Raw genomic sequence first — 22831 nt, 5'->3', positions numbered from 1 at the left:
GCTCTTTGTGTCCAAGGTTTTTTTTTTTTTATGGTTGGGTTTCTTAAATATCAACTATACAGCTAGCAAGGCAGACTTCTTGGGTAACTGAGGGGAGTCACTTCTCCGGTAAAATGGAAATGGGGGAGGGGTGGCTGCTCAAACAGAACAGAGAAGGCAGATGTTCCACAGGGCATGCTCAAGGCGTTGCAAAATCTAAAGTAGCTCTTTGAATGCTAACCAAGGAATTCTGTAAACCGGGGCGGGGGGGTAGGAATGTGTATAACAAAATTCAAAACTATCATTATATCCCTGAACAATGGCCTCAGACTGTGGATGAAAAAATCCATGCAGTGAGGCCATGTACAGATAGGGGGGTATTTTTCTATAAACCTAGGGTGGCAGAAAAATATGAAATGTTAAAAAAAAAAACATTGAAAGGTTAAGAAAAAAATCCTAAAATCCATAGAAGTAATATCTGATGGTTTAAGACAAGAATGTCACAAACCTCTCACAATACTTCGTTGTGAAACATTAGCATATGTCTGGGGGTTGCCAACCCTGGCCTGAAGAAAATGTTAGCTTTTTCCGAAGGTAATCAGAGTGTCTGGTGGATGCTGAGTAGGTGGTGAGTAGCATGCTTGCTAGCTTAAAATAAAAATGGCAACGCCTATAATATAATAAATATATTAATAACGTGCTGTGGTTTTTTTTAGTGATTCAGACAGGAGCCCTTTGTAATGCATGGACCCATTTAATTTATAGCTGTCCGGTGCCCTTTTGGATAAATCCACCTCAATTCCTGTTCAATTTGGCATCGCTCTCAAAAATCTGTGTTCCTGTTGGGATTGTTTCCAGTTTGAGGGCAGCACATATTTTTTGGAAGGCATTCTTTCTAAATTAAATTTGGATCAATTATGCTTCTTTATTAAAACACTTTTAATGTTTCTTTCTATAAGGGCCCTTGCAAAATGGTGGAGAAAAGAAACAACGTCAAATGTGAAATGATGGTATCGCTTTACTCTGCTCTGGTTAGACCTCACCTAGAATATTGTGTTCAGTTTTGGGCACCTCAATTTAAGAAAGATGTAGACAAGCTGGAACATGTCCAGAAGAGGGCAACAAAGATGGTGAGGGGTCTGCAGACCAAGTCCTATGAGGAAAGATTGAAGGAGCTGGGTATGTTTAGCCTGAAGAGGAGAAGACTGAGAGGGGATATGATAACCATCTTCAAGTACTTGAAGGGCTGTCATGTAGAGGATGGTGCCGAGTTGTTTTCTGTTGCCCCAAAAGGTCAGACCAGAACCAACGGGTTGAAATTAAATCAAAAGAGTTTCTGTCTAGACATTAGGAAGAAATTTCTAACAGAGCGGTTCCTCAGCGGAACAGGCTTCCTTGGGAGGTGGTGAGCTCTCCTTGCCTGGAGGTTTTTAAGCAGAGGCTAGATGGCCATCTGTCAGCAATTCTGATTCTATGAACTTAAGCAGATCATGAGAGGGATAGCATCTTGCCCATCTTCTGGGCATCGAGTAGGGGTCACTGGGGGGTGTGTGGGAGGTAGTTGTGAATGTCCTGCATTGTGCAGGGGGCTGGACTAGCTGACCCTGGTGGTCCCTTCCACCTCTATGATTCTATGAAGCAGCAAAAGTGATTGGAAGATGGTGCTAGCAAGTCTGATCAATTAGGAGATAATGCTAAGCCACAAAGTAAAAGCTAAATTTCAGGGGATGGATCCACTACATCACCAGTTCAGGGGAAAACATACCGATTTAGCTAAGAAGACGCCAACAAAATTCTGATTTCCCCTGCATTCCTATCTCTCAACAAACAGTTCCTTTCAATCCATGGAAGGATTATTCCTGAGTTTTTAGGATCCATGGGGATGAGTAGTCATGTGGATGGGGGAGCTGAAATGGAGAGGAGAAAAGCGGTGAAGCCTCCACATTCAGAGGCAGTCAACCTCTGAATCCTAGTGCCAGGAGGCAACAACAGGGGAAGGCCTCTCCCTCTATGCCCTGTTGTTGGCCACCAGAGGAACTGGTGGGCCACTGTGTGAGACAGGATGCTGGCCCAGATGGACCCTCACTGGTCTGATCCAGCTGGGCTCTTCTGATGTTCTTATGAAGGCCTTGGCCTCAATGTCCTGTTCTCTGGCCCTCTGGAGCATCTGGTTGGCCACTGAATGAGATGGGATGCTGGAATGGATGGACCACTGCTCTGATTCAGCAGACCTCTGTTGATGTTCTTACGAAGGCCTCGGCCTCTGTGCCCTGTTGCTGGCCCTTCAGAGGAACCGATTGAGCACTGTGTGAGATGGGATGTTGGACTAGATGGGCCACTTGTCAGCAAGGCTCTTCCTATATTCTTACGAAGGCCTTGGCCTCTGTGCCCTGTTGTTGGCCCTTCAGAGGAACCGGTCGGCCACTGCGTGAGACAGGATGCTGGATTGGATGGACTAATCTCGAGAACCGGGTTCGATTCCCCACTTTCAAGAGTCAAAGCTCCCTTTGTCAGATATGAGCAGGGATGGAGGATCCCTGAGTCCTTATATCCCAATCTGAAGATGGAAGGGGTGTTGCAAAGAGAGGAGTCAGAATGCAGAGGTACAATGCACATTGCAATCAATGTAGTGGTTAAGAGTGGTAGTGTGGAGCGGTGGACTCTGATCTGGAGAACCAGGTTTGAGTCCCCACTCCTCCACATGAGCGGCAGACGCTAATTTGGTGAACTGGGTTGGTTTCCCCACTCCTACACATGAAGCCAGCTGGGTGACCTTGGGCTAGTCACACTCTCTCAGTCCCACCTACCTCATAGGGTGTCTGTTGTGGGGAGGGGAAGGGAAGGTGATTGTAAGCTGGTTTGATTCTTCCTTAAGTGGTAGAGAAAGTTGGCATATAAAAAAACCAACTCCTCTTCTTCTTCATCAGCTTGATTAGATCAGAGAAGTCATGCTTACGGGCAGAAAATTAGCATCTGTAGCAACAGAAGAATCCTATGTCCCTTTTCAGCCTAGGGGAGAAGTCTATTGTTCTGAATGGCTGACAGTTGCTGCCCTATACTGTAGCCTGTGTCTGGCACAAGCTAAAGGCCAGAACATTTTAATCGGAGAAATTAGGGACTGTAGACACTTTTATGGGTATGTGGAAGGCCGTGAGCCTAGGAAGGCACGGAAGCACTGTGTTGACTGCATTCTTGAGTATTTGTCTTGTCTGCGGCTTGGCCCTCTTTCCTCTCTCCAGTTTTCTGTTTGGCCTCATTCAGTGTTTTGAGGTGTAGACCGGATTGCATTATGTGTAGTTTGAGTAGGGTTGCCAACCTCCAGGTGGTGTACTGATATATAGCTAGTAATTCCCTAAGGAAATAATCTCAGTACACAGCCACCAATCGTTTCAACATATGCAACTTTACTTAAATACTATTCCAATATGCACATTGTGTATGCGTAACACTCTATTCAATAAAGTTCTGAATTGACAATAGTCTAAACGTGATGTTAACAATAGGCTTTAACCTTCTACATATGTTGAAACGATTGGTGGCTGTGTACTGAGATTATTTCCTTAGGGAATTACTAACCTCCAGGTGGTGGCTGGAGATCCCCGGCTATTACAACTGATCTCCAGCCGATATAGATCAGTTTCCCCGGATAAAATGGCCACTTTGGCAATTGAACTCTATGGCATTGACGTCCCTCCCCTCTCCAAACCCCACCCTCCTCATGTTCCGTCCCAAAAACCTTCCACCTGTGGCAAAGAGGGACCTGGCAACTACCTCTGAGGGCATTTTCTGTGAGTTGTGTGTCCACTGACCTTAGATATTGGGTTATCGTCGCAATATTGCTGGGAGTGACTCGGACCTCTACAAATCCAGTGACCCATTGTCTTTCCCCTCCCCTGCCCCAATGCTATTCAAGATGGGCAGCCCATTCCTAAAGGGGAGGGGTAGATCTGCATGGAGAAAAGAAGGGGTTTTTAAAATATGCTGGCGCAGCTGTTCTCTTCCAGGATTTAGTTCCCGGAGTGGCTGCACTGGCGGTGGGGGAGATTCCACCCTCCCCGGATTGCAGCCTTAGAGTTGTATGCCAGGGAAGAAAGAAGAGTTGTATGCCATGGGAAGAAAGAAGAGGAAGAAAGAAGAGGAAGAGTTGGTTTTTATTTGCAGACTTTCTCTATAACTTAAGGGAGAATCAAACCAGCTTACAATCACCTTCCCTTCCCCTCCCCACAACAGACACCCTGTGAGGTAGGTGGGGGTTGAGAGAGAGCTAAGAGAACTGTGACTAGCCCAAGGTCACCCAGCTGGCGTCGTGTGTAGGTGTGGGGAAACAAATCCAGCTCACTAGATTAGCGTCCGCCACTCATGTGGAGGAGTGGGGAAACCCTGTCATCCAGGTCAGAGTCCACCTCTCCAAACCACTGCTCTTAACCACTACTCCACGCTGGGAATTCAATCCACATCGAAGTTGTGGAAATGTCTGTTAGTGCATGGAATTCACCGCGGGGGAGAGGCACAAAGCTTTATGTCCAAGTCCATGCAAGAACCTTTCTTTCAACTGGTGTCAATTTCATGCATGGGGATCAAGGCTGACATTCTAAATCTCGGTGACGGTGAGAATTTGTAAAGCTTCGCAATGAAAATCAGACTGCTGTGTCTGACAAACTCCATAAATAGGATTTTGCTGCAGTCCTTTAGCTCAGTGGTTCTCAAGACCGTGGATTGGGATCCGAAATAGAGTTCTGAATCTCTCCCTAGTGGTTCACAAGGCCAGGAGGGAGGAGGTGGAAGAAGGAGAGGAGACCCCTAGGAAGCTCAATAACAAATTGGGATTTGTCTCGGCAGAAAGTTCCAGCTATATGTTGCTATATATTGATAAATTCTACAGGTGAAAAATAATATAAACCTGTCAAGCATTAAATATTGAGAGATTTTTAAAAAATTATTTTAGGGAGGGAGAGAGGTAGTGTGGTGTTACTTTTTGGGTCCCAAAACGTGCATTCCAGAAGTGATGCCATCCTTCAAAAATTCTGAGAATCACTTCTTTAGCCACGTGTGTGTGCGCGTGTGTGTGTGTGCACGTGTGTGTGTGGGTTTATTCAGAAGTTTTATGGGCATTTCTTAAACTGTTTTAAAAATTGTTGACAACTTTCCCATTCCCTCCCTCGAAATATTATTAAGTGGCATTCCTATTCAAATACAGGCAGTGCCCACTACCCAAAACAATCTGATTCATTCTGATAGATTCAAGTATGGTAGGACCTTACATACCAAACAAGGTTTTAGGGTTATGAGAGCCAGCGCGGCATCGTGGTTAAGAGCGGCGGACTCTAATCTGGTGAACCAGGTTTGATTCCCCACTCCTTCACATGAAGTCTGCTGGGTGACTTTGGGGACGGTCACAGCTCTCTCCGAACTCTCTCAGCCTAGGATTGCCAGGTCCCTCTTCACAACTGGCGGGAGGTTTTTGGGGAGGAGCCTGAGGAGGGCGGGGTTTGGGGAGGGGAGGGACCTCAATGCCATAGAGACCAATTGCCAAAGGTGGCCATTTTTCTCCAAGTGAACTCTATCGGCTGGAGATCAGTTGTAATAGCTGGAGATCTCCTGCTACTACCTGGAGGTTGGCAATCCTATCTCAGCCCCACCCACCTCACAAGGTGTTGGTTCTGAAAATAAAAATACAAGCATATTTCGGAATCATATAATAAGATCCTCTTTATTTAGAATATGGTCCAAATATAAACATATTTTGGAGACCAAAACTCCAATGTGGATATCATCACAGGAAATGTTAACATTACGTACGTTAAGACCAGAACGTTTTGTTACTTACCAAGATATACTGAAATGGGATGGTAATAAATGTACTTTAAAGGACTATCAAGAGATCCAAGAGATTTTGAACTGGTTCTGGGGAAGGGAAGGTGATTGTAAGCTGATTTGAGACTCCTTACGGTAGAGAAAAGCTGGGTATAAGAACCAAATCTTCTTCTTCTTTTGCGAGTCAAAGCTCCCTTCGTGACAGAGGGGCCGTGGCTCAGTGGTAGATCATCTGCTTGGCATGCAGAAGGAACCAGGTTCAATCCCTGGCATCTCCAGTTAAAGGGACTAGGCAAATAGATGATGTGAAAGACCTTTCTCTGCCTGAGACCCTGGAGAGCCGCTGCTGATCTGAGTAGACAATACTGACTTTGATGGACCCAGAGTCTGGTTCATTATAAGGCAGCTTCATGTGTTCATCTGAAAGCTCATACCGGTACCCCGAAAAACATGTTGGCCTCTAAGGTGCTGCTGGACTCGAATCTCACTCCTCTACTGCAGGCCAATGGCAGCTACCCTCTGAAACTACTCATTCTGATGGGTCCTTCATTAGATTAGACTACTGAAGGTAGTTCTGTAATTATTTTTCCTGACAACTTTTATTTTAACATAATGCAGCTGTGGAAACTGTAATTCAAAGAGGGGAGGGAGGCTGGTGGTTAGGGGAGATAAGTTATTTTATATTGACACGTTTCCTCCCCTTGTGTGAGTAAAAAGCACACGGGGATGGAGTTTTTTTTTTTTTTTTGGCAAGAAAATTCCCAAAGAATCAATAGGTCCTCTTCCCTCTGTGTGGTTCTCTCCTTTTAAACTGCAGCCTTCCGCCACAAATATATTACTGTTAAAAAAACCATATGGCTGTACAAAAGATGTACCCTTAGCTAGTTTTCAGCTCTGGAACGAAAACCAACAACAGATCTCTGCTGTATTCATTCTCCCCCCACCCACCCCGTCTTCTGATTTCAGGTTGTTCCCTGTCCCTGAAAAGGGAGTTGAATGTATTTTTAATGGATATGGAGAATATCCCGTTTTGCCAACAATTGGTGGAAAATAAATGCAACGCTGAACAGTCCAGGGAAGGAGCGGGCAAGAACGCGCAAAGAGCCCACAGATGTGCCGATGTTTTTCTCGCCAGGGGCGTGGGGGGGACACTCCTTTGCCGTGCGGAGATAAAAGTTTGGAAAGAAACGGCCCAGGTCAGTAGCTCTCTGGTGAAAATTTATTCGTTGCCGTCGGAAAGGAAAGGGCACGGCTCTTTTGATTCTCTTTCTCTCTTGCCCCCTTTGCCAAGAGACACCGAGTTTGTCATATGGAATGCGGCTGAGTAAACTGAAGTGATTAAATTTCCCCCTTTCTGAAATAAAGTCTCGAGCAGAGGCTAGCGTTTGTGTCTGACTAATCCAGAAAGTCTGTCGGAGGTTTTACAGGGGGCCGCGGTGACTTGGGGGCAAGGGTGAAAGAGCTTCTCGTCAGCAGGGACACGGTTAAATCCCTGACTCCACCCCGATAATTTGGAAAGGCTTCCCATTGAACCTGATTTCCTAGCCATGGCAGAAGTTCAGTCTGAGCGATGCAATGCAGCCGGGCAGCTCCCAGGAGAGGTTAAACCCAGCAGAGGTTAAACCTAATGCTTTCCTAAGTAGCAAAGGCTGTTCTGTTTGTTCTTTGATGTGGGAACTCCTCAAAGTCGGCGAGGAAGGGGACCGCCACCTCTAAAAGTGCTCTCCGGGTCTGCCTTCGATGTTTCTTCGACGCCATGGTGCAGACGTCGAGCTGAACACCTTTGGTGCCCACTCCATGCCACCCTAGAGGTTGGGTTTTGTGCCAAGAATCAAGTCTGAGGAGATGCTGTGAACATTTCTTTCTTTCTCTCTCTTTTATTTTTGTGTGCAAGAGCTGTTTTCTCTCCGTGGCTCCTTCGGCGTTTGGCAAGAGGAGGAACGTCAAGCCGTTTGGATGCTCTGATGTTCGCCTTGCCCCAAATTATTCCTGGCCAGATGCAGTGGATACTTTTCCTGTTGCTGTTATTCATAAACTCCATGGAAATGCTCGCTCAAGCCAGGAGGAAGAAACTAGGTACGGCCTGGGTGGAGGGGGGGAGGCTGTTGTTATGCCTTGGGGGTGGCAAAGCCAGCATGCACAGCTGCTTCTAAGGGGGTGGCTACAAACCCGGTGGCGTCTTTTCCTTTTCTTCCCCAGTTTGTTTGATGGGTGGAACTGGTCTGGGGAAACAGGGGTGGATTGGCTCTTCAGTGTAGTTGGCAAGCTCCTGGTGGGTGACCTTTAGCTAGGAGCAGATGATATGAGAGACTTATCTCCAAGATCAGAGGAGCATGCCTTATTAAATTATGTGCTTTGGAAGACAGGCAGGACAATGCTGCTGTAGTTGCCTTGTTTGGGGGCTTCCTAGAGGCACCTGGTTGGCCACTGTGTGAACAAACTGCTGGTCTGATCCAGCAGGGCTTTTCTTATGTTCTCTCCAGGATCAGAGAAGCCTGCTTATTATATTAGGTGCTGTGGAACACAGGCAGGATGGTGCTGCTGCAGTCGTCTTGTTTGTGGGCTTCCTAGAGGCACCTGGTTGACCACTGTATGAACAAACTGCTGGACTTGATGGGTCTTGGTCTGATCTAGCATGGCCTTTCTTATGTTCTTAAGTTCTTATGAGTCAAGAGGCCCTGTGGTGGTCACAGCACCACGAGTGGGCTGCTCGCCTCGGACCCGGACTGTGATGATGGTGATGTTGTCAGGTGAGCCTATACCTGTTGTTCTTGCCTCTGCAGCTGGGGTTCAAGCCAAGCAGCCCCAACTGCCAGCTCTGTGGGGGCACTCTGCTGTGCTTGCTCCAGAGCTGTGGGCAGTGGCTCAGCGGCAGAGCATCTGGTCGGCATGCTGAATGTCCCAGGTTCAATCCCAGGCAACTGCAGTTAGGTCATAGGTGACGCAAAAGACATCCGCCTGAGACCTTGGAGAGCCACTACCAGTCTGAGTAGGCAAGACTGACTTTGATGGACCAAATGTGTCCCAGGTTCAATTGCCAGGTTCAAAAGGATCAGGTCGTAGATGATGTGAGAACATAAGAAAATAAGAAAGGCCCTGCTGGATCAGACCAAGGTCCATCAAGTCCAGCAGCCTGTTCACACAGCAGCCAACCAGGGGCCTCTAGGAAGCCCACAAGCAAGTCGACTGCAGCAGCATTGTCCTGCCTGCATTCCACAGCACCTAAGATAATAGGCATACTCCTCTGATCCTGGAGAGAATAGGTATGCATCAAGACTAGTATCCATTTTGACTAGTAGCCACAAATAGCCCTCTCCTCCATGAACATGTCCCCTCTTAAAGCCTTTCAAGTTGGCAGCCATCCTGAGGCAGGGAGTCCCACAATTTAACTCTGCGTTGTGTGAAGAAAATACTTCCTTTTATCTGTTTTGAATCTCTCACCCTCCAGCTTCAGCAGATGACCCCGCGTTCTAGTATTGAGAGAGCTACAAAAGCTTCTCCCTGTCCACTCTCTCCACACCATGCATAATTTTATAGACCTCTATTATGTCTATTATGCCTTCTTTCCAAGCTAAACAGCCCTAAGCATTTTAACCGCTCCTCACAGGGCAGTTGCTGTAGTCCCCTGATCATTTTGGTTGCTCTTTTCTGCACCTTCTCAAGCTCTGCAATATCCTATTTTAGGTGTGGTGACCAGAGCTCTACACAGTATTCCAAGTGTGGTCTCACCATAGATTTGTACAAGGGTAGTACAGTCTTATAGCAGGGAGACTTCTGCCTGAGACCCTGGAGAGCTGCTGCCTGTCTGAGTAGACAATATTGACCTTGATAGACGAGTGGTCTGATTTAGTATAAGGCAGCTTCATGGGTTTTAATGTCCCGATCTGCTCCTTTTGTAAATGCTCAGGCAGGTGTCCACATTACAACTAAGTGTGCTACTGTTCAAAGCGTTCTGGAAAGATTTTCCAGGATGCCCTAATTTTGGTGTGAAAGTGTTGTGTTGAACGTCGCTTCATTACTTCTAAAGCCTTCTGTGAAACCGACCCGCTCCAAATCGCGCACTTGTACCATGTGTCTGCAAATTTCTGTTATTGTATGGTTGCAACATGGATGGGGCAGGTCGTGTGGAACACATTGAAAAGGGGGTGAAAGGGGCTGAAAAAGTAATCAGAATGATTGAGGGTTTGGAGCACTTTTGTATGAGAAATGGCAAAAGAGTTTAAGAAGAAGAGTTGGTTTTTATATGCTGACTTTCTCTACCGCTCAAGGGAGACTCAAACCGGCTTACAATCCCCTCCCCCTCCCCACAACAGACACCCTGTGAGGTCGGTGGGGCTGAGACAGCTCTTAATAGAACTGTAACTTGCCCAAGGTCACCCAGCTGGCTTCATGTGTAGGAGAGGGGAAACAAATCATGTTCACCAGATTAGCCTCTGCCACTCATGTGGAGGACTGGGGAATCAAACCTGGTTCTCCAGAGTCCACTGCTCCAAACCACCGCTCTTAACCACTACAACTTGCTGTCGTTTAAATTTAGAAAAAAAGATCACTAAAGGGAACATAATAGGTGTTTATGAAAGTATATAGGATGTAGAGAAACTGGACAGAAATGATTTTTTTCTGTCTCTGATAATACTAGATTTTTAGGACCGCTCAGTGAAATTGATGGACAGACTCTTCATAGAATCATAGAGTTGGAAGGGACCACCAGGGTCATCTAGTCCAACCCCCTGCACAATGCAGGAAATTAACAACTACCTCCCCCCCCCCCCCGCACATCCTTAGTGACCAGAAGATGGCCAAGATGCCCTCCCTCTCATCATCTGCCTAAGGTCACAGAATCAGCATTGCTGACAGATGGCCATCCAACCTCTTCTTAAAAACCTCCAGGGAAGGAGAGCTCACCACCTCCTGAGAGACAAAAGAAAACACTTCTTCGTGCAGTGAATCATTGGCTTGTGGAATTTGTCACCACAAGACCTGATGTTGCCCGCTTGGTCAGATGGCTTTAAAAAGAAATTTGCCAAGTTCGTGGAGGACAGGTCCATTAATGGCAGTTAGCCATGATGCTGACCTGGAACCTCCGTACACAGAGGCAGCAGAGGCAGCCTATCTGCCAAACAGCAGGGACAGAGTAATGCTTGCCTCCCTTCCTTGTGGGATTCCCAGGAGCATGTGGGTGCTACTGGGGGGTATTAGGACTGCTAGATTATCATGGCCTGGTCCAGGGAAGCTATTTTATGTTAACTTTGATTTTGCCTAGAGGTTGCTACAGCAGACACTGCTAAATACTCCGGAAGAGTTTGCACTTCGGCAGAAGTCCTTTGGCATTAAATTGGGCCTTAGGTAGTTTGGAAAAACAGCAACTAGACCCCCATGAAGGGAAGTATGTATTTCTCTGCCCCTGGATAGAAAGACTGGCTCAGGCTGTGTTATTGCATTTCCTTCCTTAGCGTTCCGACGTGCTGCATTTATTCATTCACAATATTTACATCCCGTTGTCTTCGCCGGTTTGCTCCTGCTGCGGCTTCCAGCGATAACCCATTAAAATAATAATTAGTTAATAAAAACACAAGTAATTAATACAGCAATAAAGCCAGCAATAAAACCACCAATAAAAGCAGCAGGGTTCTGTGTAAAAATAAATAAATAACCAAGCGGGTAGAAGAAGAGGACAGGGCAGGGGAGGAGAAAAAGTTCAACAAGAGGGATTGACAGTGGCTCTGGGAACGTACAAAATGTTTCTTTCCTACTGTCTAGAGCTCAGTATTCTTGACCCCTGCTGAATTTGCACTGGGAAAGGAATAACATAGCATAGGAGCCACAAACGAATAGGTCCCGTCTCTGGGTCTAATCCCCCTTGCTTTTGAGAGTAGGGCAAGGTGAGCCATCCTCTGGAGCTGATCTTACTCATGGGCAGGCCCTTGTGGAAGAAAAAGTTCTATATGACAGTGTGGAAGAGCCAGTTTCAACATGCCAAGGCTGAATAACCAATACGATGCAGGATAAGGAGGGAAGATTCAGGTGTCTCAACCTGACCTGGATGGCCCAGGCTTGCCTGATCTCACCAGATCTCAAAAGCTAAGCAGGGTCACTCCTGGTTAGCACTTGGATGGGAGACCACCAAGGAAGCTCAAGGTTGCTAGAGGCAGGCAATGGCAAACTACCTCTGTCTGCCCTGCTAGAGGCAGGCAATGGCAAACCACCTCTGTCTGCCCTGACCTGGATGGCCCAGCCTAGCCAGAGCTGGGCAAAGCTCAGAAGCTAAGCAGGGTTGGCACCGGTTAGTACTTGGATAAGAGACCACCAAGGAAGTCCAGGGTTGCTGTGCAGAGGCAGGCAATGGGAAACCAGGTTTGTTCATTTGTCCTGATCTGGATGGTCCAGGCTAGCCCGATCTCATCAGATCTCAGAAGCTAAGCAGGGTTGCTGTGCAGAGGCTGCCTGGCAAATCGCCTCTGTTCGTCACTTGCCTTCAAAATCTTGCAGGGTTTGCCAAAAGTCAGGTGTGACTTGACAGCATTTTCCACCAGTTTGCCTTGGGGTCATCCAGGTAAGGGAGAAGGTGTTTAACCCTCCATCCCTCATTCTTTCAGTGTTTGAAACTGGGGACTTTTTAATTAGCATCCTTTCAAAACATCTTTTTTTCTCTTGAAATTCGAATGACAAAACTGGGAATTTGGTTCCAAATAGAAAAGCCAAGCGGAGGTGGAAGGATTAAGTGACCTCCCTTTCCCTGCATGACTCCAAGGCAAACTCTGGCCCCAGGAGCCACAATTTGCATTTTTATAGACCAACAAGACAAAGGATCTTCATCTCATCTGTTTGAGCACTTACAGCTACTGTTTTGTGTGGGTGAAAAAGATTAAAAATACTTAGCAAATAATTGGCACTAGAAGAAGAAGAAGAGTTGGTTTTTATATGCCGACTTTCTCTACCACTTAAGGGAGAATCAAACCGGCTTACAATCGCCTTGCCTTCCCCTCCCCACAACAGACACCCTGTCAGGTAGGTGGGGATGAGAGAGCTCTTAAGAAAACTGTGACTAGCCCAGCTGGCTTAATGTGTAGGAGTGAGGAAACTAACCCGGTTCACCAGATTAGCCTCCGCTGCTCATGTGGAAGAGTGGGGAATCAAACCCGGTTCTCCAGATCAGACTCCACCGCTCCAATCCACCGCTCTTAACCACTACACCACGCTGATTAATTGTCTAGTACACTTTTTTATCAGACAGCATGGTATAGCCCGATCTTGTCAGATCTCATAAGAACATACGAAAAGCCATGCTGGATCAGACCAAGGTCCATCAAGTCTGTTCACACAGAGGCCAACCAGGTGCCTCTAGGAAACCCACAAACAAGACGACTGCGGCTGCATTTATCCTGCCGGTGTTCCAAAGCACCTAATGTAATAGGCATGCTCCTCTGAGACTGAAGAGAAGAGGGGTGCATCATGACTAGTATTCATATTGACTAGGAGCCATGTATAGCCCCATCCTCCATGAACATGTCCACTCCCCTCGGAAGCTAAGCAGGGTCAGCACTGGTTAATTTTTAGATGGGAGACCACCAAGGAATACCAGGGTTGCTACACAGAGGAAGGCAATGGCAAACCACCTCTGTTAGTCTCATAAGTCGGCTGCGACTTGACGGCACTTTACACAAACACACATACACACACACACATTTTTTATCATCCCCTTCCTCTAGAGAGCGAGAACCATTTTATCATCACAATAGCCGTGTCAAGTGGGTTAGCGTGAGAAAGAATGACCAGACCAATGCCATCCAGTGAGTTTCATGCCAGAGCGGGGATGATGAAGAAGAAGAGTTGGTTTTTATATACCGACTTTCTCTACCACTTAAGGGAGAATCAAACTGGCTTACAACCTCCTTCCCTTCCTCTCCCCACAACAGACGCCCTGTGAGGTAGGTGGGGCTGAGAGAACTCTAACAGAGCGGTAACTTGCCCAAGGTCACCCAGCTGGCTTCGTGTGCAGTAGTGGGGAAACAAATCCAGTTCACCAGATTTGAACTTGGATCTCCTCAAACTTAGTCCAGCACCTTTATCGCTATACCACACTGGGTCTCTGGCTTCAGGAAAGGAAAGAAGTTCAAACACATGAACAGGTTTGGGAGAAACAGTCATCTCAGGCTGCTAGACATGCCTTGGCAGAGTTTCTGATATTGCTGTTATGCTGGTACAGATGTACCGGAACCTTCTGTATGTCCAATCCGCTGATTTATTCTCCACTGAGGAAAAATAATGATTGGAAAGGGACTGAGCAAATTGTTGGAAGGGAGGCTGAATGTGCATCAGAAGATCACACCTCAGGACGGGCATCTAAGTGCAGGTGTGTGTCAGGACTGCCATTGTCATCTGTCTGTCACATTTCACATCCTCAAGTAGTGCAGCTGGGAAACACACCTGGTCTGCTGTCGAAACAGAGGCCGGGGTATATTTCTGCTTTTGCAAGCGCCCGTTGTCCTCCCCCACCCTCCCCAGAGCTGAAATTGTTTAGAGAATCAAGAATATCCAAGACCCTCTCCAAGAATGTGGGAAGGAAACTCTGTGGAAACAAAAGGACCACATTTGCACCTTCTTCCAGGCTAGAGATTCTCTCTTCTAAATGCAGAGGTGGATGCCGGAGTCCAGGCAGCTCCTATCTCTTCACCCAATGGTTTCCAGCCCTTCCAGTTGTTTCAGTAGCCAGCTGTAACAAGCAGGGCACCCACAGCTGGGCGAGGGGATGAGTTGGGGGGAGGCTGCCCCTGAGCCAGTGTGTGGTAGAGATAAGAGTGTCAGACTAGGATCTAGGAGACACCCCCCCCCCCGTTCAAATCCCCATTCCGCCGTAGAAGCTTGCTGGGCAAGCAAAGATATAGAGCAGCCCGCTAAAGTTGCCCACCACAAAATCTAATAATTTGTCAACCTGCAAAAAAGGCTCTCAGGAATGGGGCACCTTTATATGCGCTACAGCCAATAGGAGGGAGGGGAGGGATTGTGGCTCAGTGGTAGGGCCAGCGTGGTGCAGTGGTTAAGAGGGGTGGTTAGGGGAGGTGGACTCTAACCTGGAGAACTGGGTTTGATTCCCCACTCCTCCGCATGAGTGACAGATGCTAATCTGGTGAAACGGGTTGTTGGTTTCCCCACTCCTCCACATGAAGCCAGCTGGGTGACCTTGGGCTAGTCACAGCTCTCTTAGAGCTCTCTCAGCCCCACCTACTTCACAGAGTGTATGTTGTGGGGAAGGGAAGGTGATTGTAAGCCAGTTTGATTCTTCCTTAAGTGGTAGAGAAAGTCAGCATATAAAAACCAGCTCTTCTTCTTCTTGGCATGCAGAAGGTCCCAGGTTCAATCCCCGGCATCTCCAGTTAAAGGGACTAGGCAAGTAGGTGATGGGAAAGACCTCTGCCTGATACCCTGGAGAGCTGCTGCCAGTCTGAGTAGACAATACTGACTCTGATGGACCAAGGGTCCATTCCTGAAAATTGGGCCCAAAGCCCTTAGGAGGCTGACTACGGCCTCCGCCAGCGCAGGGGCCCACACCGCTGGCTCCTGGAAGGTGCCCGCCAGCGTTAGTGGCCCCAGTGCCGGCATGCAAGGCCAGGCGCCGCTCCCTGACCGCTGCCAACCGCCGGCCTCTGGCCACCGGCACAGGACGTGGTGGTGAGCCGGGAGGCATTCCGGCACCCCGGGAGACTTTCCCGGGGCGTAACTGCGCCGGCCGCGGGGCGGGGCCAATGTTAGTCAGCCTTTCGAGTGCTTTCGGCTCGGGAACGCCCCTTTTTATTTTTGCAAAGATACACCAGCTTTTAGCTGGCGTATCTCCCCTGCAACCATAGGGTTGCAGGGGATTTTGGCGCCGAGCAACGCCGCCAGTTTGTCTCCTAAGCCCGGCGCGGGCACTCCTTTCAGGAATGCGCTGCAAGGGTCTGATTCATTAGAAGGCAGCAGAAGAAAAAAGAGGGGAATAGAACCCCACCTAGAAAACAGAAGTTGGGTACCCAAGGATGGGTGGGATGGAAAAAATATAAATAATGAAAATATACAATTTATTAGAAGCTCTATATAAGAAATAAAATTATTTTAAAACCGTTAAAATAGCACAATGGCATTTCTTAAGGTTGATGTCTGTCACCACAAGCCAAACGCGTTTTGGCCTATATGGTCTTCCTCAGTGGTCTATTTAAATCATATAAAAACATGCACACACAGTATTTATTTAGCTTGTTTATAGCCCACCTTTCTCTGAGACCACAGGTGGATTGCCAAGCAAAGAAAGTGGTGGGAAATGTAATTATACAGCGTAAGACACCCAATGCAAAATGCAATAGGGCTAGGAATACAAAAATGGAAAGACAATGAGAAAAACACGCTGCCTCAGGCCAAGGTGACCACCTACTTGGCATGTAGAGAAGGTCCCAGGTTCAATCCTGCCATCTCCAGTAAAGGGACTAGGCAGGTAGGTGATGTGAAAGACCTCTGCCTGAGACCCTGGAGAGCCACTGCTGGTCTGAGTAGACAAGACTGACTTTGATGGACCGAGGGTCTGATTCAGTAGAAGGCAGCTTCATGTGTTCATGTGATGCAGAGTTTGGGATTACACGGTATGAAACAACTAGGTTTGAGTCTAGCAGCCCCTTAGGGACCAACAGGATTTTCGGTGAGTAAGCTTTCGCAAATCAGTTCTTCCCAGAGCCATTGCATTGACTCTTGAAAGCTTATACTACGAACATCGTGTTGGTCTCTAAGGTGCTACTGGACTCCAGTCATAGAATCATAGAGTTGGAAGGGACCACCAGGGTCATCTAGTCCAACCCCCTGTACAATGCAGGAAATTCACAACTACCTTCCCCACACACCCCCAGTGACCCCTACTCCATGCCCAGAAGATGGCCAAGATGCCCTCCCTCACGTCATCTGCTTAAGGTCATAGAATCAGCATTGCTAACAGATGGCCATCTAGTCTCTGCTTAAAAACCTCCAGGGAAGGAGAGCTCACCACCTCCCGAGGAAGCCTGTTCCACTGAGGAACCGCTCTTACTGTTAGAAAATACTTCCTGATGTCTAGACGGAAACTCTTTTGATTTAATTTCAACCTGTTGGTTCTGGTCCAACCTTCTGGGGCAACAGAAAACAACTCGGCACCCTCCTCTATATGACAGCCCTTCAAGTACTTGAAGACGGTTATCATATCCCCTCTCAGTCTTCTCCTCTTCAGGCTAAACGTACCCAGCTCCTTCAACCTTTCCTCATGGGACTTGGTCTCCAGACCCCTCACCATCTTTGTTGCCCTCTTCTGGACATGTTCCAGCTTGTCTGCATCTTTCTTAAACAGGATTTTCGGTGTGTAAGCTTTCGCGAGCCAGTTCTCCCGAGAGCTATTGCATTGGCTCTTGAAAGCTTATACTCTGAGAATTGTGTTCATCTCTAAGGTGCTACTGGACTCCAATCTAGCTGTTCTTCTGCAGACCAACATGGCTACCCTCTGAAACTACGATTTAAGACAACTCAATAAAAGCCAGGTGAAAGGAGGAATCTTTGGCAGTTTGGCACACCTGGCCCCTTCGATCATTGTAGTAACCTCCCTCCCTCGAGGAGCAGGAAAAACCTATATTTAAACCAGAGGAGCTTAGGGGCAACTTAGGGGGCATTGAATGGTCCATACAGGAGGAGACTGTGGTCTTTTATGCAGGGACGTTTCCCCACGGTCACCCCCCACCGACTGCTTTGGGGCTTCCTTTTGCGTATGCATGCCTTTTCTGCCAGTCAGAAGCCCCCTCGCTCTCCCCCCACGTTTTGCCCACATTTTCCAGATTCTGGCTAAAACAGCATCTGGAAAACACCGGCAAAACGGCAAATTGCGTGGACAGAGCGAGGTGGACTCTGACTGTTGGAAAAGGCATGCATAAGCAGAAGGAAGCCCTGAGGCAGTTGGTGGGTGTGACTGTGGGGAAACATCCCTGCATAAGAGGCCTGTGTTGCCTGAGGAGAGTTGGAGAGCCCGGCCAATATGTCTGTCTCGTCTCCTGCCTGTGTCAGCATCTGTCAACAATGCTGATTCTATGACCTTCAGCAGATGATGAGAGGGAGGGCATCTTGGCCATCTTCTGGGCATGGAGTAGGGGTTACTGGGGGTGTGGGGGAGAGGTAGTTGTGAATTTCCTGCATTGTGCAGGGGGTTGGACTAGATGACCCTGGTGGTACCATCCAACTATGATTCTATGTCCCTGCCTGCTCCCGGACTCCATAGGCAAGGGACAAAAGAGCCCAAGGAACAGGGAGCAATCAGTATGAACAAGGGCACAGCATACCTTTTGTGTATGTATTTAGATTAAAACATTCATAATCCCAATCCCACCTTTCCTAGTGGTTCAAGGCAGCTTCCAATAATAGTAGAGCCATTAATAGAGCCAATAATAGAGAGCCAGCATGGTGTAGTGGTTAAGAGCAGTGGTTTGGCGTGGTGGAGTCTGGAGAACCAGGTTTGATTCCCCACTCCTCCACATGAGCCGCCTGGGCCCTTTTCCATTGGGGCTCTGGCTCTGTGGAATGGGCTCCCTGAAGAGGTGAGGGGGGGGTACCCTCCTTGGAGATCTTTAGGAGGTGCTGCAAGGCCTGCCCATTTGCCAGGGCTTTTGAGAGAGTTTGAATGGCAGGCACCTTTTAAGTGGGGGGAGAGATTTGGGGTCTGCTATTTTATTTTTGGTTTTGAGAAGAAGAAACCGGTTTACAATCACCTTCCCCTCCCTTCCCCACAACAGACACCCTGTGAGGTAGGTGAGGCTGAGAGAGTATGACTACCCATGGTCACCCAGCTGCCCGGTAGGGTTGGCAGGTCCCTCTTTGCCACCGGTGGGAGGTTTTGGGGCGGAGCCTGAGGAGGGGGCTTGGGGTGGGGAGGGACTTCAATGCCGTAGGGTCCAATTGCCAAAGTGGCCATTTTCTCCAGGGGAACTGATCTCTATTTGCTGGAGATCAGTTGTAATAGAGGAGATGTCCAGCCACCACCTGGAGGTTGGCAACCCTAATGCCAGGTAGGCCGCCCTGAGTGGTGAGATAGTCAGCAGATGGCTGCCTGATGACCATAGCTGGCGCACAAGCACATAGGGAAGGAGACTGTCCCTTTGAATGGCGCAGCGTTGTATGTTGGATACCCATGTGAAAGAGGCTGGCCCTCGCCGATTTAGAGGATTTTCGAAAGATGCCTGCTTAATCTTGGCTCAGAAGCCTGCTCACCTTTCCATCCCTCCCCCCCAGATACAATCCCTTTGCTCCGCTGTGTAAACTGTGGGGGAACAAGTGGGCTTCCAAAGCATCGACAAATCTTATCGAAGCGATGGCTGCAGAGTTGCACAGGTTCAAGTCCCGTTGGATTGGGGCTAATTGGGCCAACCCCCCCCCCCGGCTGATAGATCATGTTGTCCACAGGAAAGTAAACAACATTTTATTAATGATACGGGAGAAGAAAACCGGGAACAGGATGGGTTTGATGGATTTTCTAAACAGAGGGTGGATTTTGTGCCATTCTCAGAGGTTTGAGCAATACTTGGCTGTCTGTGTATGGAAAAATCACACTGCTCATTATTCATGAAGGTTTTGTTGACACAATCTTGTGCCGTGCAGAGGGTAGGAGAGGATCTTACTAAACACTAAGCGGTGCAACTCATTTATCTGAAGGGAAACATATGATCTGGGAGCGGCATTTGTCTGCCATGGTTCCCCCCCCCCAACGCATACACACTATTGCACTAAGCAAAATGCAGTTATTCCTGGCTGAAAACTGATCTCATTCAAAACAGGTATGATAATTTCAGTGGGGTGTGTGTGTGTGTTTTTTTTTTGGTTAAAAAGAAAAAGGAAAGAAAAGATGCCAGTACTCATATATAAGGCTGCGCCGATTTCTACCAGTTTCCCTTTTAGGACTTGGGAAAGCCCCGAAAAAAGGTGCCAGTAATCAGTACTGGTGAGTACCATCACACACACACACAAAATCCCTGGATATTGTCCAAAACTATTATACAACCTTCTAAGTGGTCTATTATGAAAGAACCCGTATACCATCAAGATGATTTAATAACAGTATCAGAGGGCAGCTGGGTTGGCCCTGCAGCAGAAGAGGTCGATTCGAGTCCAGTTGCACCTTCAAGACTAACAAGATTTTTACGGTTTGGGGTTTGGAGTCAAACCTCCCTTCGTCAGACACTGGCATCTGACAAAGGGAGCTTTGACTCTCGAAAGCTTTTTATACCCTGAATATCCTGTTGGCGTCGAAGGTGCTACTGGACTCTAATTGAGCTGTTAATAATAGTAATATGTTTGAAGTGTGTGTGTGTATTAAATGCCGCCACGTCGCTTTCGACTCATGGTGATCCTATGAATCAATGCCCTCCAAAACGTCCTATCCTTAATAGCCTTTCTCAGGAGAGCCAGCGTGGTGTAGTGGTTAAGAGCGGTGGTTTGGAGTGGTGGACTCTGATCTGGAGAACTGGGTTTGATTCCCCACTCCTACTCATGAGCGGCGGAGGCTAATCTGGTGAACCGGATTTGTTTCCCCACTCCTCCACATGAAGCCAGCTGGGTGAACTTGGGCTAGTCACAGCTCTCTCAGCCTCACCTACTTCACAGGGTGTCTGTTGTGGGGAGGGGGGAAGGTGATTGTAAGCCTGTTTGATTCTTCCTTAGGTGGTAGAGAAAGTTGGCATATAAAAACCAACTTCTTCTTCTTCGTCTTCTTCTTTTTTGTCTTCTTCTTCTTGCAAACTGAGGGCCTTGTCTTTCTTTATAGTGTCAATCCATCTCTTGTTGGGTCTTCCTCTTTTCCTGCTGCCTTCAGCTTTTCCTAGCTTGATTGTCTCTTCCAGTGACTCTTGTCTTCTCATAATGTGACCAAAGTATGATAGCCTCAGTTTGAAGTATGGCTTAGCATATAGACAAGATGGAGTATGAGGCGGAGAAAGATGGATGGGACCTTTGGCACATATTGACGCCATGGGAATGCCACCAGCTGCAGGGATGTGACTTCCCAGGTCTGTTGCTGAGCAATTAGCATGGAAGGAGAGTGAGTCCCACCTTATTCCCAATTTACCAGGTTTGGCTGCAATCCTAAGCACGCTTGGGAGTAAATGCCACTGAACTTCATGGGATTTTCCTCTGAGTATACAAGCTTGAAGGCAGTTGAAGGCAGCAGGAAAAGAGGAAGACCCAATGAAAGATGGCCTGTCTGTATAAAGCACTGGTTCCCAACAGGGGGTCCGCGGACCCCCAGGGATCCGCAAGAACTAAATTAAGGTCCGCGAAACAAAGTTATAAACCCATAATAAATTAGTATTTTCAATTAAAAGTTCTTTTTTATAAAAATATATTCAAATATTATTCTAAGTTTAATGTTTAACTAACACTTATGATTAAAGTTTATTTTCAAATTCTTGGAATTTTTATTTTAAACCTTGGGGTCGCTGCACCGAACAAAAAAGTCCTAGTGGTCCCTGGTCAAAAAAAGGTTGGGAACCACTGCTATAAAGGAAGCCACAGTCCTCAGTTTGAAAGACCTGAGCAAGGCTGTTAAAGATACAACATTTTGTAGGACATTGAGGACATAGGGTCGCCATGAGTCATAAGCAACTTGACGGCACTTAATATCACATACAAGCTTAAGACTGCACTGCAGTCAGTGATTTTGTGGGGAAGGGGGTATAGGATTATGAGGGCTTTGGTTATGCCCAAATCTTGTAAAGTTAGCAGAGTGCACAAAGGCAATTGTGTGCAGAGAAGCTCATCCATACCTCTGGGTGTGCCAGGGACAAAATTGCTAGGAGCCTTTTGTCTATTTAACTAATATACTTCACTTATTGTAGGAAATCCATTTCTGGATAGGATGGAGTAAAATATAGTTCTCTATCTAGTCTAACAAATGAGCCCTGTGGCACAGAGTGGTAAGCTGCAGTACTGCAGTTCCAGCTCTGCTCACGACCTGAGTTCGATCCCGACAGAAGTCGGTTTCAGGTAGCCAGCTCAAGGTTGACTCAGCCTTCCATCCTTCCAAGGTTGGTCAAATGAGTACCCAGCTTGCTGGGGGTAAAGGGAAGATGACTGGGGAAGGCACTGGCAAACCACCCCGTAAACAAAGTCTGCCTTGGAAATGTCGGGATGTGACGTCACCCCACGGGCCAGGAATGACCCGGTGCTTGCACAGGGGACATTTACCTTTATCTAGTCTAACTAACTAGGATGGAGAGAGATCCAGGACTTGTGTCCTTCCCTCATGGTGGCAAGATGGGGAAGAGATGCCTGCGTGTGTGAGGAGGTGAGGAAGAAGCAGGAAGGAAGGAAGTTCTCCCTAAGAATACCAATCTACACATCAAAGGGATAGTTCAGAGCAGTAGAGAAAGGATGGCCCAGTGTCTTGTCCCTTCTTTCTCTCTGACTCACTAGTCTTGTCCTCCTCTGAAGTCTGAGGTTAAGGGACAGCGTAAAGTCCTTCACTTCCAACAGGGGGGGATGCAGTGTATTTTAAATTCACCACAGATTCAACAAAGAAAAAAAGGAAGTACTTCTTCATACAACAAATAAAACTAAGCCTGGAATTCATTGCCACAAGTTTTGTCAATGGTCTTCAGCTCCAAAGACTTAGAAGAGGACAACTTCATAGTAGTGCAGAGTGCTGTCAAGTTGCAGCCAGCCTGCGGTAACCCACAGTAGGGTTTTGAGGCAAGAGACAAACACAGGTGGTTTGCCATTGCCTGCCTCTGCACAGCAACCTTGAACTGCTTTGGTGGTCACCCATCCAGGTAGTAACCAGGGCCGATCCTGCTTAGCTTCCCAGTTCTGATAAAATTAGGCTAGCCTGGGCCATCCAAGTCAGGGCAGAGGTAAACAGAGGTGGTTTGCCATTGCCTGCCTCTGCGTAGCAACCCTGGACTTCCTTGTTCGTTTCCCATCCAAGTACTAACCAGGGCTGACTCTGCTTAGCTTCTGAGATCTGATGAGATCAGGCTAGCCTGGGCTATCCACGTCAGGGCAGAGTCCTCCTAGG

The 22831-nt window shown here is 47.5% G+C and overlaps 1 protein-coding gene across 1 annotated transcript in view; it reads left to right on the top strand.

Moving 5' to 3' along the window:
- The first annotated feature begins 7694 nt into the window (after nucleotides 1–7694).
- Nucleotides 7695–22831, top strand: part of RSPO4 (R-spondin 4) — a 45155-nt gene continuing 30018 nt past the window's right edge. The window contains exon 1 of the mRNA XM_056844917.1: nucleotides 7695–7869. Within this exon, the coding sequence (XP_056700895.1) occupies nucleotides 7758–7869 (112 nt within the window). The 5' untranslated portion in view covers nucleotides 7695–7757. The remainder of the gene's footprint in view (nucleotides 7870–22831) is intronic.

Source organism: Euleptes europaea, chromosome 2 (genome assembly GCF_029931775.1).
Source record: "Euleptes europaea isolate rEulEur1 chromosome 2, rEulEur1.hap1, whole genome shotgun sequence".
Taxonomy (NCBI): Eukaryota; Metazoa; Chordata; class Lepidosauria; order Squamata; family Sphaerodactylidae; genus Euleptes; species Euleptes europaea.
Note: the sequence above shows the minus strand (reverse complement) of the source record. Positions and strands in the feature narration are given on the sequence as shown.